Source organism: Plectrocnemia conspersa, unplaced genomic scaffold, assembly GCF_051122295.1.
Source record: "Plectrocnemia conspersa isolate PC_06_02 unplaced genomic scaffold, ASM5112229v1 ptg000014l, whole genome shotgun sequence".
NCBI lineage: Eukaryota > Metazoa > Arthropoda > Insecta > Trichoptera > Polycentropodidae > Plectrocnemia > Plectrocnemia conspersa.
This window is the reverse complement of record NW_028277178.1, coordinates 1,375,132-1,387,610: the sequence shown is the minus strand read 5'-3', so window position 1 is coordinate 1,387,610 and position 12,479 is coordinate 1,375,132. Positions and strand designations below refer to the sequence as shown.

The window sequence follows — 12,479 nt, the reverse complement described above, 5'->3', positions numbered from 1 at the left end:
TCAGTGAACAGTTTTCACTTTGATCGTCTAATCAGGTTCACACATTCGGCTTTCAATCACATGTTATTACACTAATTATATGACTTTTGAACTGTTTATATATAAGAACTTTGTGTATTTAGAAATAAATAAGTGAACCGTTGAAGTTTTGCACATATAAAATAATAAAAGGTTTATTAATAATCTTGTAGCGAATGTAATTCTTGGGGCTACGTAATTAAACGACCTTTTTTATAGAGCTGGCGAGGACCTGGGGTGTTAGACCGTTGTTATATATTGATTGAAAAAAAGAAAAGAATGTATATTTAAACTAATAAAAATTAATTTAAAAAACACCCGCTTCACAAGTTGAGCGGTGGTGTGTCAACACTGAGAACCGCCACAATCTCATACATGACTAATAATTTAAAAGAAAAAACAAAAACTATTTAATAAAATACAATAACATTTTAATGTGTTTATTCAAATTTAATATATTATATAACATTATATTAAAATGCGTAAAAAAATAGAAAACACCACTTTTATGTTTTCTCCTTCGATGTTTATATTATAGACTATTCTTTAGCGCGTAAAATAAAATAAAAATTGTAAAATTTCAGCGAAAGGTCGAACGTTCGTTGGACAAATATTTGTACACAGAAATCCCGCAACAATATACAGATTATGCGAAGTAACGACCTTTCGCGTTATTTCTTACCGATAAGGTTTCTTCCCCAATCAATGCCAAATACTTTCCCTGATAATATTAAATTCATAATATATCATTAGGGGTAGAATTATAGCGAAGAAACGTTTCACAGCCGAAAAAATATTTTATGTCACGTGTTCAAAAACGTGTTCGATATAAAGTGAAAAATAATCCTAGAATTTTATTAAGATAAAAACCAGTAAAATATAATAAATACTGCAATACGTAATTTAAAATTTAAGGCAGTATTTCAGTCTTTAAAGTAGATATCAATTATACTACAGGCATAATTGCTCTCGGGAGTTATATTGGTTATAACTTGGTGAATATGTGCTCCGACATTTCGGGTTTGTAACCCCACAAAAAATGTAATAGCGTTAAATCTCATGATCTTGACGAGAAATTGGCGTCACCAAAACGTGAAATACTGCGACCTGGGAACTTTTTACGCAAAACATCCAACATTGTACTCGAGTCTGCAAGTTGTGCTGTCTTATTAAACGAAAATGTCTTTCAAATCAATATCTTCAATTTCGTGCCAAAAATAATCGGTTATCATGCGCCTACTGCGCTCACCGTGGAATTTTACAGTCTGAACTTCGTCGTTTTTAAAAAAAGTTAGGCCCAATGACGCCACCTGACTACAATGTACACCAAAACTCCCTTTTTGGGCATGTAATGCTCTCTTGTGAATCCCAGTAGGATTTTTCTTGCCATATTTATTGCAATTTTGCTTATTAACATACCCAGAGAGATGGAAATGTGCTTCATACGAGAATAATATTTATTAAGCGATCCATTTTGTAAATGTGTTATTAAAAACTAACATTTTCTACTTTGAACACGCATGATTATTGTCTGCTGACAAACCCTTAATTATATTGCCATGAAACTTTTTTCAAACATTGACTTTTTCAGGTTTTGAGGCCCAATGGGTGTGACTTAACAGCCAGAAATATACGCCAGGCAGCTGGTAACAATTTATTCAGTATTAATGAATATACCGAAGCGAAATATAAAAGAGTTGTATAATCCCTTGCTACGAGCGCTGGTGAAGAATCTGGCGGATGAATGATGTCTTTTGGATGGTCCTCTGAGTCTCTCATTGCTCGTCTTGACTTGCAGGACTGTCTCTGGGCCGTCTCTAATTCGTCTTGTCATCTGTCTCTTCGCCGTATCTCTGCCGTCTATATCTAGCTCTCCTGGAACTAGGGCATCCAATTACCCGGACTAATTCATTACCCGGTTCTACGGGTATTTCCCAGAAAATAACCGGGTACCCGGTTCGGTTCCGGGTATTTTTTGTAAGCCGTTAAAAGTCCAATTTTTATTATATTTGAATCTTTGATTAAGTATGCCGTGATATATTTAATTTAACTTTAATAATTATTATCATTTTTTTTAAAATAGGGTATTGAAATAAAATCAATATATTATTTAATTATTAATACTTTACTCAATCGAAGTATTTTACATTCCATCGGTAGGTACATATATACATATACTTACATACTACATACATGTGTAACAGTACAAAAGCGAAATATTTATTTGAACACATATTTGGCAATAATAATACAAATTGCACATGAAAAATACTAAAGAAATAAATTTTATTAAAATTATAAAAGAAATTAGATGATTGTATTTATTATATGTATTATATGTCGGTAGAGAAACAAAGTTTTAGGGATGTTCTTTTTGTAAAAAGTTATATTTTAAAAACACTAACGAATCTAATGTGTTATATTTTCACCCTACAACGCATTAAAATTTATTTTTATTTATTACTGCATCCTTTCAAAATAATCATTATCTATGCATTCGCTTATCTCGAAATCTATAGGTCGCTGAGTGTTGTCCCTTTTTTTGTCGTTCAAAGACGTTAGTCGCTTAAGAACGCCGATTCGGCTCTTCCATTTAATTTGAAATAATGGAAAAAATTATTTAAATGAAATTAACCGGATACCCGTCAAAAATTACCCGGTTTTCGGTTTCATGAAAAACATGGCGGGTAACTGGGTACCCGGTTCGAATGCCCTACCTGGAACTAGACCTTATGTACCGTCGATTTAGGATGTCTTCAGCGAATCACAACAATGCAGAGATCAACCAATATTAGCGCTTGCAAAATATATCCACGCCTTGAAAGTGTGAAATTAGTTAGATGAACACATTTCAATGATCGAATAATGCAAGGGGTGAATATCAATGGTGTTTTTTCTGGCGACCGATGGCTTTATGTTTGTACAAATCATAATGCATAACAGAGTATGGGTTCTCTGTATTTACGAGGGAAATAATGACATGATAAATTAACTTACTTTGACACGCTGTTCATGCATTCGTTTATGTCCAAAAGGATTGTTTTTTCCTTTGGACATTACAAGGGTTTACCGTGGTTGTCGTTCAGTTTCAGTCTATCGTATTACTTGTCGTTATCTTGCGGGTTACCCTTTGTTTAAATTACGCAATTATCAAGTTACATTATATTTTTTTCTCTTGTAAGTATCATTGAGTTAATCTTTGTATTAACTGCGCGAGGGTATATAGACACCCCATAACCTTGTAAGTATTTCAACTTAGTTTGTTAAGCATAGGTCTACTCTTTCATCTTGTTTAAAAATGGTCGCTATTAAAAAAAACAAATCAAAAATTAATAAGCGAAAATCATTTTATAATAGACATAAAAACAAAATAAAATAAAATAAATATTTTAATAATCAAGAGCGCAATTAACTAGGTATCATGTTTTATCATAAACAATATTAATTATGTAAGAAAACTGGAACGGTGTTATTATATAGTAATCAGCTGACATCGACTAAATAAATAGTAAAAGCAATTATTATATTCCTTAATAATGAATATAAAATGAATGAATAAATGATAAGCTTGCTGCACACAAATGACAAACAACATCCGGCGAAGAATCGCTAAACCAATTATTACAGTTTATTGTTACGAAACAGTGAGTCATTGGCCGAGTAACGGTTCTGCTCAGGCGTTTTTCAATGACCACAAAATATGGCCGAAAAGTGTAAGGAACAAAAGATTTTAATTAAATTGTATGTTTTAAATGTAACTGGTAATTTTAATGACTATAAAAAAATGAAGTTTAAATTTAAAGGTGTAATGATTTATGCAATACTTCGGAGGCCGCGTTCTATGGTTTGGTTGGACTTCCCTGAACATCTCGAGAAGTACAAGAAACGTCAAACACGTTGACGGCGTTCGCGAGCGCTGTCGTCCATAAAACTACGAAAATGCTCTAAAACCACTAAGACAACCGATAAAATGTGATTATCTTAGTTAAAACAACACTACAAGTTTATAAAAATAGTTTTCAAAGTTCTGGACTCACTCCAAAAAAGTTGAAAAATGACGATCGACGAACCAGCAAATCCAGGTACCTTTAATATCTTATAAGCTCGAACCACCATAATTATTATTATTATTTTAATGCAATGATTTAAATTTATTCAAATTAATCTCGAGTAATAAAATTATTATTATTTTTTTTTGCAATAATTCAAATTTATTGTATTCATGTATTTTTTATTAACATTTTAGGTGAAGTGCGAGAAGATATTCCGCTCAGACCGTCCGATTCTTCCGGACGCAAGTTCGGAGGTCTGCAAATGATTACAGCATCTTTTGTCATTTTATCCATCGCCGTCACCGTCGCTCTAATCATTCAAATATATAAAGGCGATTATGAAGTAAGTACAAAATACGCCTTAATGTTCTTTTCAAGTCGTTGCCATTATTTTTTCATTACCGATTAGATCGTTCCGCATGGCTCCGTCGCCACCGACAGTCAAGATTGTTCCAGCATCGGCACCAACATACTAAAACTCGGTGGAAACGCAGTCGACGCAGCAATCGCAGCCTCTTTTTGTCTGGCAGTTGTAAATCCTCACTCGACCGGACTTGATGCGTAATACACTTATAGCATACATATATTTCTTGAGTAGATACAAACCTATGTATTTTACAGAACTGGTGCTATTATGATGTACGACTACCGTCAATCCAAAGCCGTTGGATTCGTTCCGTCGTTTCCGATTGTGGTTGACTTTTCGACTTACGAACCGTCGGACGTTCCTCAATTGGTGAGAGGATTGGCCTTCTTACACAACAGATTCGGTAGCTTGGACTGGAGTGAGCTTATAGAACCGGCCATCGATTTAGCAAGGTTTGTTCCTTCAATTATATTTTTAATAATTAACACCAATATTGCTAAAAAAAATATTTCCTAAAAGTATTTACAATTTATTTAGTTATTATTTTGCTACTTTTTTAACCATTGATTAATTTTTTCTGAGATATTGAAATTTATTACCGATCTATTGTATTTATAATAGATTATCTTTACAAATGAGGACAATTTAAATGAGCATTATATAAGATAAATGTTTGTGCATTACTGTTGAACAGACCAAGTGCGAGCAAATGAGCATTGGTCAGAATAGTAAACATCCCATGAATAACTCTGCAACGAATCCTTTTCTTTTTTATATAAATGCACAAACAACTAGCTTTATTGAACAAAGTATTTATTTAAATGCACACATTCTTAAAAATAATTTCCTGTTAAATATTTTACTATGAGACACCCAATTTACTTCTGTATAAAAGAGTAAATTAAAACTCATTTTCTCTAGAGTTTTAAAAATACTCGAGTTTATCAAATTAACCACTTTCATAGCTTCATCAAGTACGAGTAAAAACCTGACAGACTCGACATCATCGGCACTTACAACAATTTGTTTAATTAATACTTATTAAAACCATCAAATATATCCTCATATCTTGTGGATAACAAAGCAAATGGTTTTCTTTAACTTCACCGTATTTCAGATACTTCTCAATAATAAGCAAACCTCAATGAGATATTGTAATCTCTATTTTTTGTAATAATACAAAACAACAAGGCAAAGGTGCAATGATTATGAATGTTCTGATTTAAATACTTTTTTTACAGAAATGGTTTTAGTGTGCCGACTACGTTGATTCAGGCTGCTCACACTGTCGGAAATCTCGATCTGTTCAAAAATGTTTTACCGGGACAAAACATAACTCTACCGATACTAGCTGATTATCTGACTGATATAGCTAATAAAAACAGCTCATGTGCGTATTATATATCATCTATTTTACATAAACTGTCAACAAAAATTAATTTAACTTTAATAATTTTAGCTTTCGTTCCACTTACAACGTCAGAGATATTTACGAGTGAATCAACATTTTATGAATTTGAAGAATTTACAATATACATGCCGTCACTACCTCAAACATCAAACTTCATCACATTCTTAAACACAACGTTTCCGAACAATAAAATAAGGAGCAATCTCAAGAATGCTGAAATTTTATACAGGTATATAATTGGACTTATACTAAAACCGACTTGAAAAAACTGGTTTTTGAATTTCATTATTTCATAAAACCCGATTTAACCTTTAGAATTCTAAAAACACGTATATCATGCCAAATATATTTTCTATTTTTTTAAGCCATTTTAAATGGCTTGACGATAAAATTTCCAGTATTTTATATCATTAGTTACTCAGAGATACTTCTATCAATATGTTACGGTAAAAAGATTTAGTAATTTCTAACCATTTTATCTGTAATTGTTAAATTACTAAAATTCGTCGTAAAATCTGTTAATCCATTAATGGATTTTGGAAATAATTTTTTGACCAGTCTACCACCCGCTCAAAACCTAGATGTGTAAATTTGGTATCCATGGTTCTCAATCTAAAGCTTTGTTTTTACATTTAAGTACATATTTTCTTTAAATAAATGAAATTACTGTTTATAATTTAACTCAATATTTAAACAATATATTTTAAAAGCATTAAATTCCGAATCGTAAAGCTGATGTTGAATCAATTGCCATATATTTATTATTTTGTACCCTATTATAAGTCTATAACGCCGTGAGAATTAATTACACTGAATGTTTTATTATTATCAAGAATAGTCCTTCAGTTGTATGATAGATTTTTGCAAATACCTTTAAAATATTATCATTTCTTGGATATACCTTGACGGATTTCCAAGAAATGAGGAAGTATACAATGTTTAGACATGCATTAAAATTTTTACTAGAAAAATTTGCGCCTTCGGAGGCAAATGTCGTAGCACAATATTTTCTATTTTTTCTGCCCCAGGAGCCTTTCTTATCTTATTATCTTACATTTATGTGCTACTAGCCCGATTTCATAAGTTTTAATCTGGAAGTCCTTAAGAAGTATCTCTTCAAAGATGTCTTGTGTGCAAAATTCTCCTACAACCTGTAACACACAACGATCCGTTTCGGCGTATTTCATATATGCAACTTTTCAAAATTATTTGCAATTAGTTGCAGCATTGTCGCCCTTATCATCTTTATTGCCGGACAAAAATGAAATGCTGCAATTTTTGTGACATGGTTTTTGCTAATCGTTAGATACTGTCGTCCTTTGCACTTGCAGTTTCGTGTTTGCGCACTCACGAAAAGTTCTTTAAGCTAGAAATTTGACACGCGATCACAGCCGTAAAAGCATTAACTTGAGATTGTAACTCATTGTCCCAGATCTTTTACGGCCAGCTTAATACGGTTTTTGGTAAAGATTAAGTCTTTAATTTCAAGTGTTAGATCTAATCTAAAAGGCTCTGAAGTCTTATGAGCTGCTTAATACCAGCGTCTATTTCAATTTTACCACGAAAGAATAAGGATGCACTTACTCAGCTGCTCTTAAAAATCGAGCCATTTGGCTTTAGAATATATAAAATAATTCTATTAAATTTCTCATCAGTACTGCCTAGGGTAAAAGTAACCGACAGATGATTACAGGAAAAAATAGCTTCGGTTACTATCAATTCAGACGCGAACAGAAGCAATTGTTTTACAACAGAGCAATCCGGCAGACTGAATGGCATTCGAGCTTCATCAAAGATTTTTCTACTTCAAAACATCCGTTACATTGTTTTGACAATTACCACGAACAACACCCAATATCCTCAAGGTTAAAAACAATGTTAAGCAAAGCAGAACTAAAGAGACTCGGACCTAACAGGACTAATTATACTCAATCCTTAATCGAGAACAATATTGAAGACAAAATGCACAGCAAACGAAAATAATTTTAAAACGAACCTAAGTATAATATGTATGTATATGTTTACTCAATGTTAAAATAATTCATCTCGTTTTATTTGTAACTAAGGCGATTTCAAATCAAAATATGAACTGTTTGATTGAAATTTTTAATACTAATTCTAATATTGAAAACCATGTTACAAAGTTTAAAATAAGCCCTAGTACAGGCATGGCGAACCTAGGGCACGCGTGCCCGAGGTGGCACGTTTGAGAATTTGGATTGCACGCGAACGATTTCCAAGTTCAAAATTTTTTTTTAATTTGAAATTTAAAAAAATTAAATCTTGATTAAATTAACATGTGAATTATTAATTTATTTTATTTTATTAATTATCAAATGTTTTCTAAGATAAATGACAATCGTTTAAAAGAAAAATAATTATTTATTTTTTCTATCTTGGTAATTTTTTTACTCCTTGGGCACGCCACACAATTGAGGAATAATATTTGAGGATTTTTGGCACGCGAACCCAAAAAGGTTCGCAATGCCTGCCCTAGTATATACTCATATTTGTATAATATGTACTTACTTTTCTTACTGAAGATCGAGAGAAAATATCAATGACTTTATAACAGAAGAACTAGAAATCCAAAAACAATTATCTATAGTATGCTCAAGAAAATTCTCTACTTTTTTTCACATAAACCTCAGTAAAAGTATAAACTATGAAAGGCTGACACATACAAACATGTCATTAATTATAACTCACTTCATCGTTTCAGAATAGCTCATAAGCTAAATTCAACAATGGAAACTACATTAGGAGCAGCTTCCACTGTTTCAGTAATTGATACAAACGAATTATACGTCTCTCTCATAACGTACGTTCAACATACTTATTAATCTATTAAAACATACATTTAATATGTATTTAATTTACAGTGGTCTCCATTCCCTACTTGGCTCTCAAACGTTTTCAGCTAACGGTTATCTACTAAACAAACCGTTAGATGTTGAAAATTCAAAATCGATCAAATACATGCCGTTGATTATCACTGAAAACTACACTTGCGGTCAGTATATTTGAATGGTTAATCTTCCATTGAATCTCTTAATAAAAGTGTTTGCTTTAAACAGGTTTACGCGTTGTGTTGAGCTGCGGTGAAATGGCCGGTGCAGCCCAAGTCATCTTCTCACTGTTGCAAGAAAAGAATTCGTCGAATCGGTTGGCGACAGCAATTGAAAGTCCACGTTTCAGGAAAATTAATTCACAAAATATCGCATATGAGAGTAAGTACTGTTTTTATTGTCTATATATATCAAAGGTTCCTAAAGTCACGGGTTGCGTATTTATAGTCTTGGACTTTGTTTTAATACTGGATATATGCTTTTTGATCATTCTCACTAAATGGATTAGATTTATAAATATTTCGTTTACAATACCCACATTAATTATAATCAGGGATATGGTAAAACATATTGTTTAGAACTCAATACACACACTAAATATCCGTTCCAGCCTGCGGAAGAGTGATACCATAATATTTAATTGAAAATATTATTTTGCATTTTGGGGGGGGGCAAGATTTTTTAATATTTCTATTTCATTAAGATTAATAGTATTTCATTAAATTACATGCATTTTTCTGGCCCAATTCAAGAAGAAGCTAAAGTAACCCATAAAATACTCACCGCCAATTAGAAACGGAAATAATAAATGGACTAGAAGTGATAAGGAAAAGGCCGATAACTGTGTAGCTCACTTGAAAGAGGTATTATAAGAAAAAGTATTGAAAATTATCACAATAATATCTAACGCCACATTAAAGGCTCGGCCACACAGCAAACGATCTGTCGCGGCGGGAGGCGATCCAGCGTTTGTCGCGGCGATCTGCGATATGGGGACGCACATAGGACGCGATACCTTATGTGAGCGATCCATAGTAGTGCATTTTCAAAATAATTTGTGTTTCATATTACTATTGAGTATGAGCTCAGATGAAGAATAACTCCTGCTGTTGTTAGCTTTGCAATACAGAAAGAAAAAAATACGATTTTGGGTGAATGAAATCAATAAGAAAAGAAAACAATTGGGTGAATACCACCGATTAGGTATCGAACTGGATTCACATGAAAATAGATTTATCAAGTTTATTAGTATGAATAATTCAGTTTCGTCGATCATTTTTAAAGCTCGGCCACACAGCAAGCGGTCTGTCGCGGCGGGAAGCATATCTAACCGCGGCGGTCTGGTTGTATTACGCGATGTTGCATCAGCTCTGTCAGACAGAAGGCGGTCTACCGAATTCTGCCAGACTCCGTCGCGGCAACAAGCAATCCGGTTGTAGAAAATCACAAATTTTTATAGTGACCACCTAATTTACTGTACCCATGAACATTATTAAAATATTTTAAAGAAGACAGAAGCATGGAGTCAGGTAGCTAAAGAATTGAATATGACAAGTAAGTATCATTTTATTGTACTTTTATTAATTTTTAAAATAAATTATATTATATGTTTGTGTTCTTTTTACATAAACACTCATGCCTCGATTTACGCGGTACCCATTTTAGGCGGTTTCACTTTTACGCGGTCAAAAAAAACACCCAACATCGTATTTTTTCTTTCTGTATTGCAAAGCTAACAACAGAAGGAGTGGTTCTTCATCTGAGCTCATACTCAATAGCAATATGAAACACAAATTATTTTGAAAATGCACTACTATTTCTCTCGGAAGCAGCCAGCATCGGATTGGATTGGATTATCGCGTCCTATGTGACGTCCCCATGTCGCAGATCGTCGCGACGAACGCTGGATCGCCTCTGTGTCGCCTAGTAATTCTGTAATACCAGATCGCTTGTCGCCGCGACAGAGTTCAGTAGACCGCATTCTGTCTGACAACTGATGCAACATTGCATAATACAACCAGACCGCCTGTCGCCGCGGTCAGATATCGCTTCCCGCCGCGACAGATCGCTCTCTGTGTGCCCGAGCCTTTAGGCTGGAATACTTTCCCTCGTCCTGGAAAGTAGCAGATGTAATAATGATACCAAAAACAGGAAAACAACTCGAAAAAACAACATCGTATGGACTGATAAGCTGTTATGTGTTCTGTCAGAAATATTCCAAAAACTTTCTTCAACGAATAAACTTTATAATTGAAGGAAAAATAATTATTCCATATCCGCTCTTCAAATTCTTGGGCTGTCTGAAATGACAACTTTTTTCGTATTTTTATCTGACAAAGCACTTTTTGTATGCTTTTCATTTTCTACTAGACAATTATGTAGGGTTTGTATGAAAGAATTATCCAAATAGCATTTTTGAAAGGAAAATTGTTAAATTTCTCATTACTCATTTCAATACTGAGAGACTTGGAACTTCTAATTTGCCACTAATTGTTATTGTTTTATAGGTAATCATTCGCCACTATTTACCGAAGCGACACTCCGAACTTTAGACGGACTGCTTTCGTTATCGACTTCTCCGGAGCCGTATCCTAATTGCAATGCTGTGCAACAGTTTGCTGATAGTTTATCGTCTCATGCCGATAGTCGAGGCGGCGGATTGTCTTCTAGATTTTAAGATATTCACTTATTTAAATATAATATTGTATTACTATTTGTGATATGATGATAAGTATTTATGGCAAAAAAGCACAATTTATATTATTATATAAAAATCTCATTTTATGCTTTTGACTAATTTATGTTTATATAACATTAAATATAAAGCGCACTAGTAAATGTACTTAATTTTATTAATATTTATACAATTTTATTATATAAAAAATTAAAAATTATAATATCTATAGTTATTTTTGAGTTTACCTATATTGGATGTGAGCTAGAAATAAAAGTATGAACATAAATATCACAGCTATCAAAGATATGCAGATACCAGAGTATCATTAAAAATAAGGAGAGATGAATATTCATGGCTTTTGAGTTTTGTGCCGAGTTTTATAATATAACTTATATAGCCAGTTAGACGCCGGAAGAGCTGTTTTATGTACATTTTCATTACAAAAATATAAAAAACTAGCAGACGATCGGGATCAATGTATAGTATCTTTGCAGTGATAAGCTGCAGTCTGATATCTCGTGGTCAGCTTGTGACAGTTGTCGGAGTTTGAGTACTTAGTAGTAAACACTGTGACTCATTAGACAAATTGTAAATTTGATTATTTAAACCAATGGCCATATTGTTCAACTCTACCTATTAATATATAAGCCCCCTAATAAAGCAAGAGTATGTCTCCTAGGTGGCCCTTTATGAGCAAAATAATTATATAGTATTGTTTGAGTCGTGTCTAAATTTATTATATAAATGTACGTACTTAGTGCAATAAGTAGTTAACTCGAATGAATTTTGAATGTCTCTATGGCCATTGTAAGTTTAAATGCTCTTAAAATTCTTGGTTGTTCAGAATATGCCGATTTTTCCCATGATTTTGTTTGGCGAAGCACCTTTGTTCGATTGTCGCTTTCTACTGGGTAATCCATACATATTTATATTCTTGTAACTAAATACAATCTGTGTATTATTCTTTAATTAAGATATTGTGTTCATAGAGAACACATGAGTGGTAGTTCCATCATGAGAACTATCGAGGAATCACTAAATACATACATACTCTATGATAGACCGCTACCGTACAAGGACCACTTTATAGAATACAATAATGTTG

The 12,479-nt window shown here is 33.0% G+C and overlaps 1 protein-coding gene across 1 annotated transcript; it reads left to right on the top strand.

Annotated features, from left to right (window-relative positions):
• The first annotated feature begins 3,880 nt into the window (after positions 1-3,880).
• Positions 3,881-11,600, top strand: LOC148225947 (uncharacterized). The gene is made up of 10 exons (XM_088203996.1): positions 3,881-4,100; positions 4,265-4,413; positions 4,480-4,631; positions 4,692-4,889; positions 5,679-5,827; positions 5,897-6,077; positions 8,571-8,669; positions 8,731-8,861; positions 8,926-9,078; positions 11,205-11,600. The coding sequence occupies exons 1-10, from the start codon at positions 4,073-4,075 to the stop codon at positions 11,372-11,374; spliced, it is 1,410 nt and encodes a 469-aa protein (XP_088060122.1). The 5' UTR covers positions 3,881-4,072; the 3' UTR covers positions 11,375-11,600.
• The last annotated feature ends 879 nt before the right edge of the window (positions 11,601-12,479 follow it).

Bases quoted from the DNA above. Each gene is read 5' to 3' on its own strand.
- LOC148225947 (XM_088203996.1), top strand. From the start codon at position 4,073: ATGACGATCGACGAACCAGCAAATCCAG. The intron at 4,890-5,678 runs GTTTGTTCCTTC...CTTTTTTTACAG, and splicing joins CCGGCCATCGATTTAGCAAG to AAATGGTTTTAGTGTGCCGA. The intron at 8,670-8,730 runs GTACGTTCAACA...TTTAATTTACAG, and splicing joins TTATACGTCTCTCTCATAAC to TGGTCTCCATTCCCTACTTG.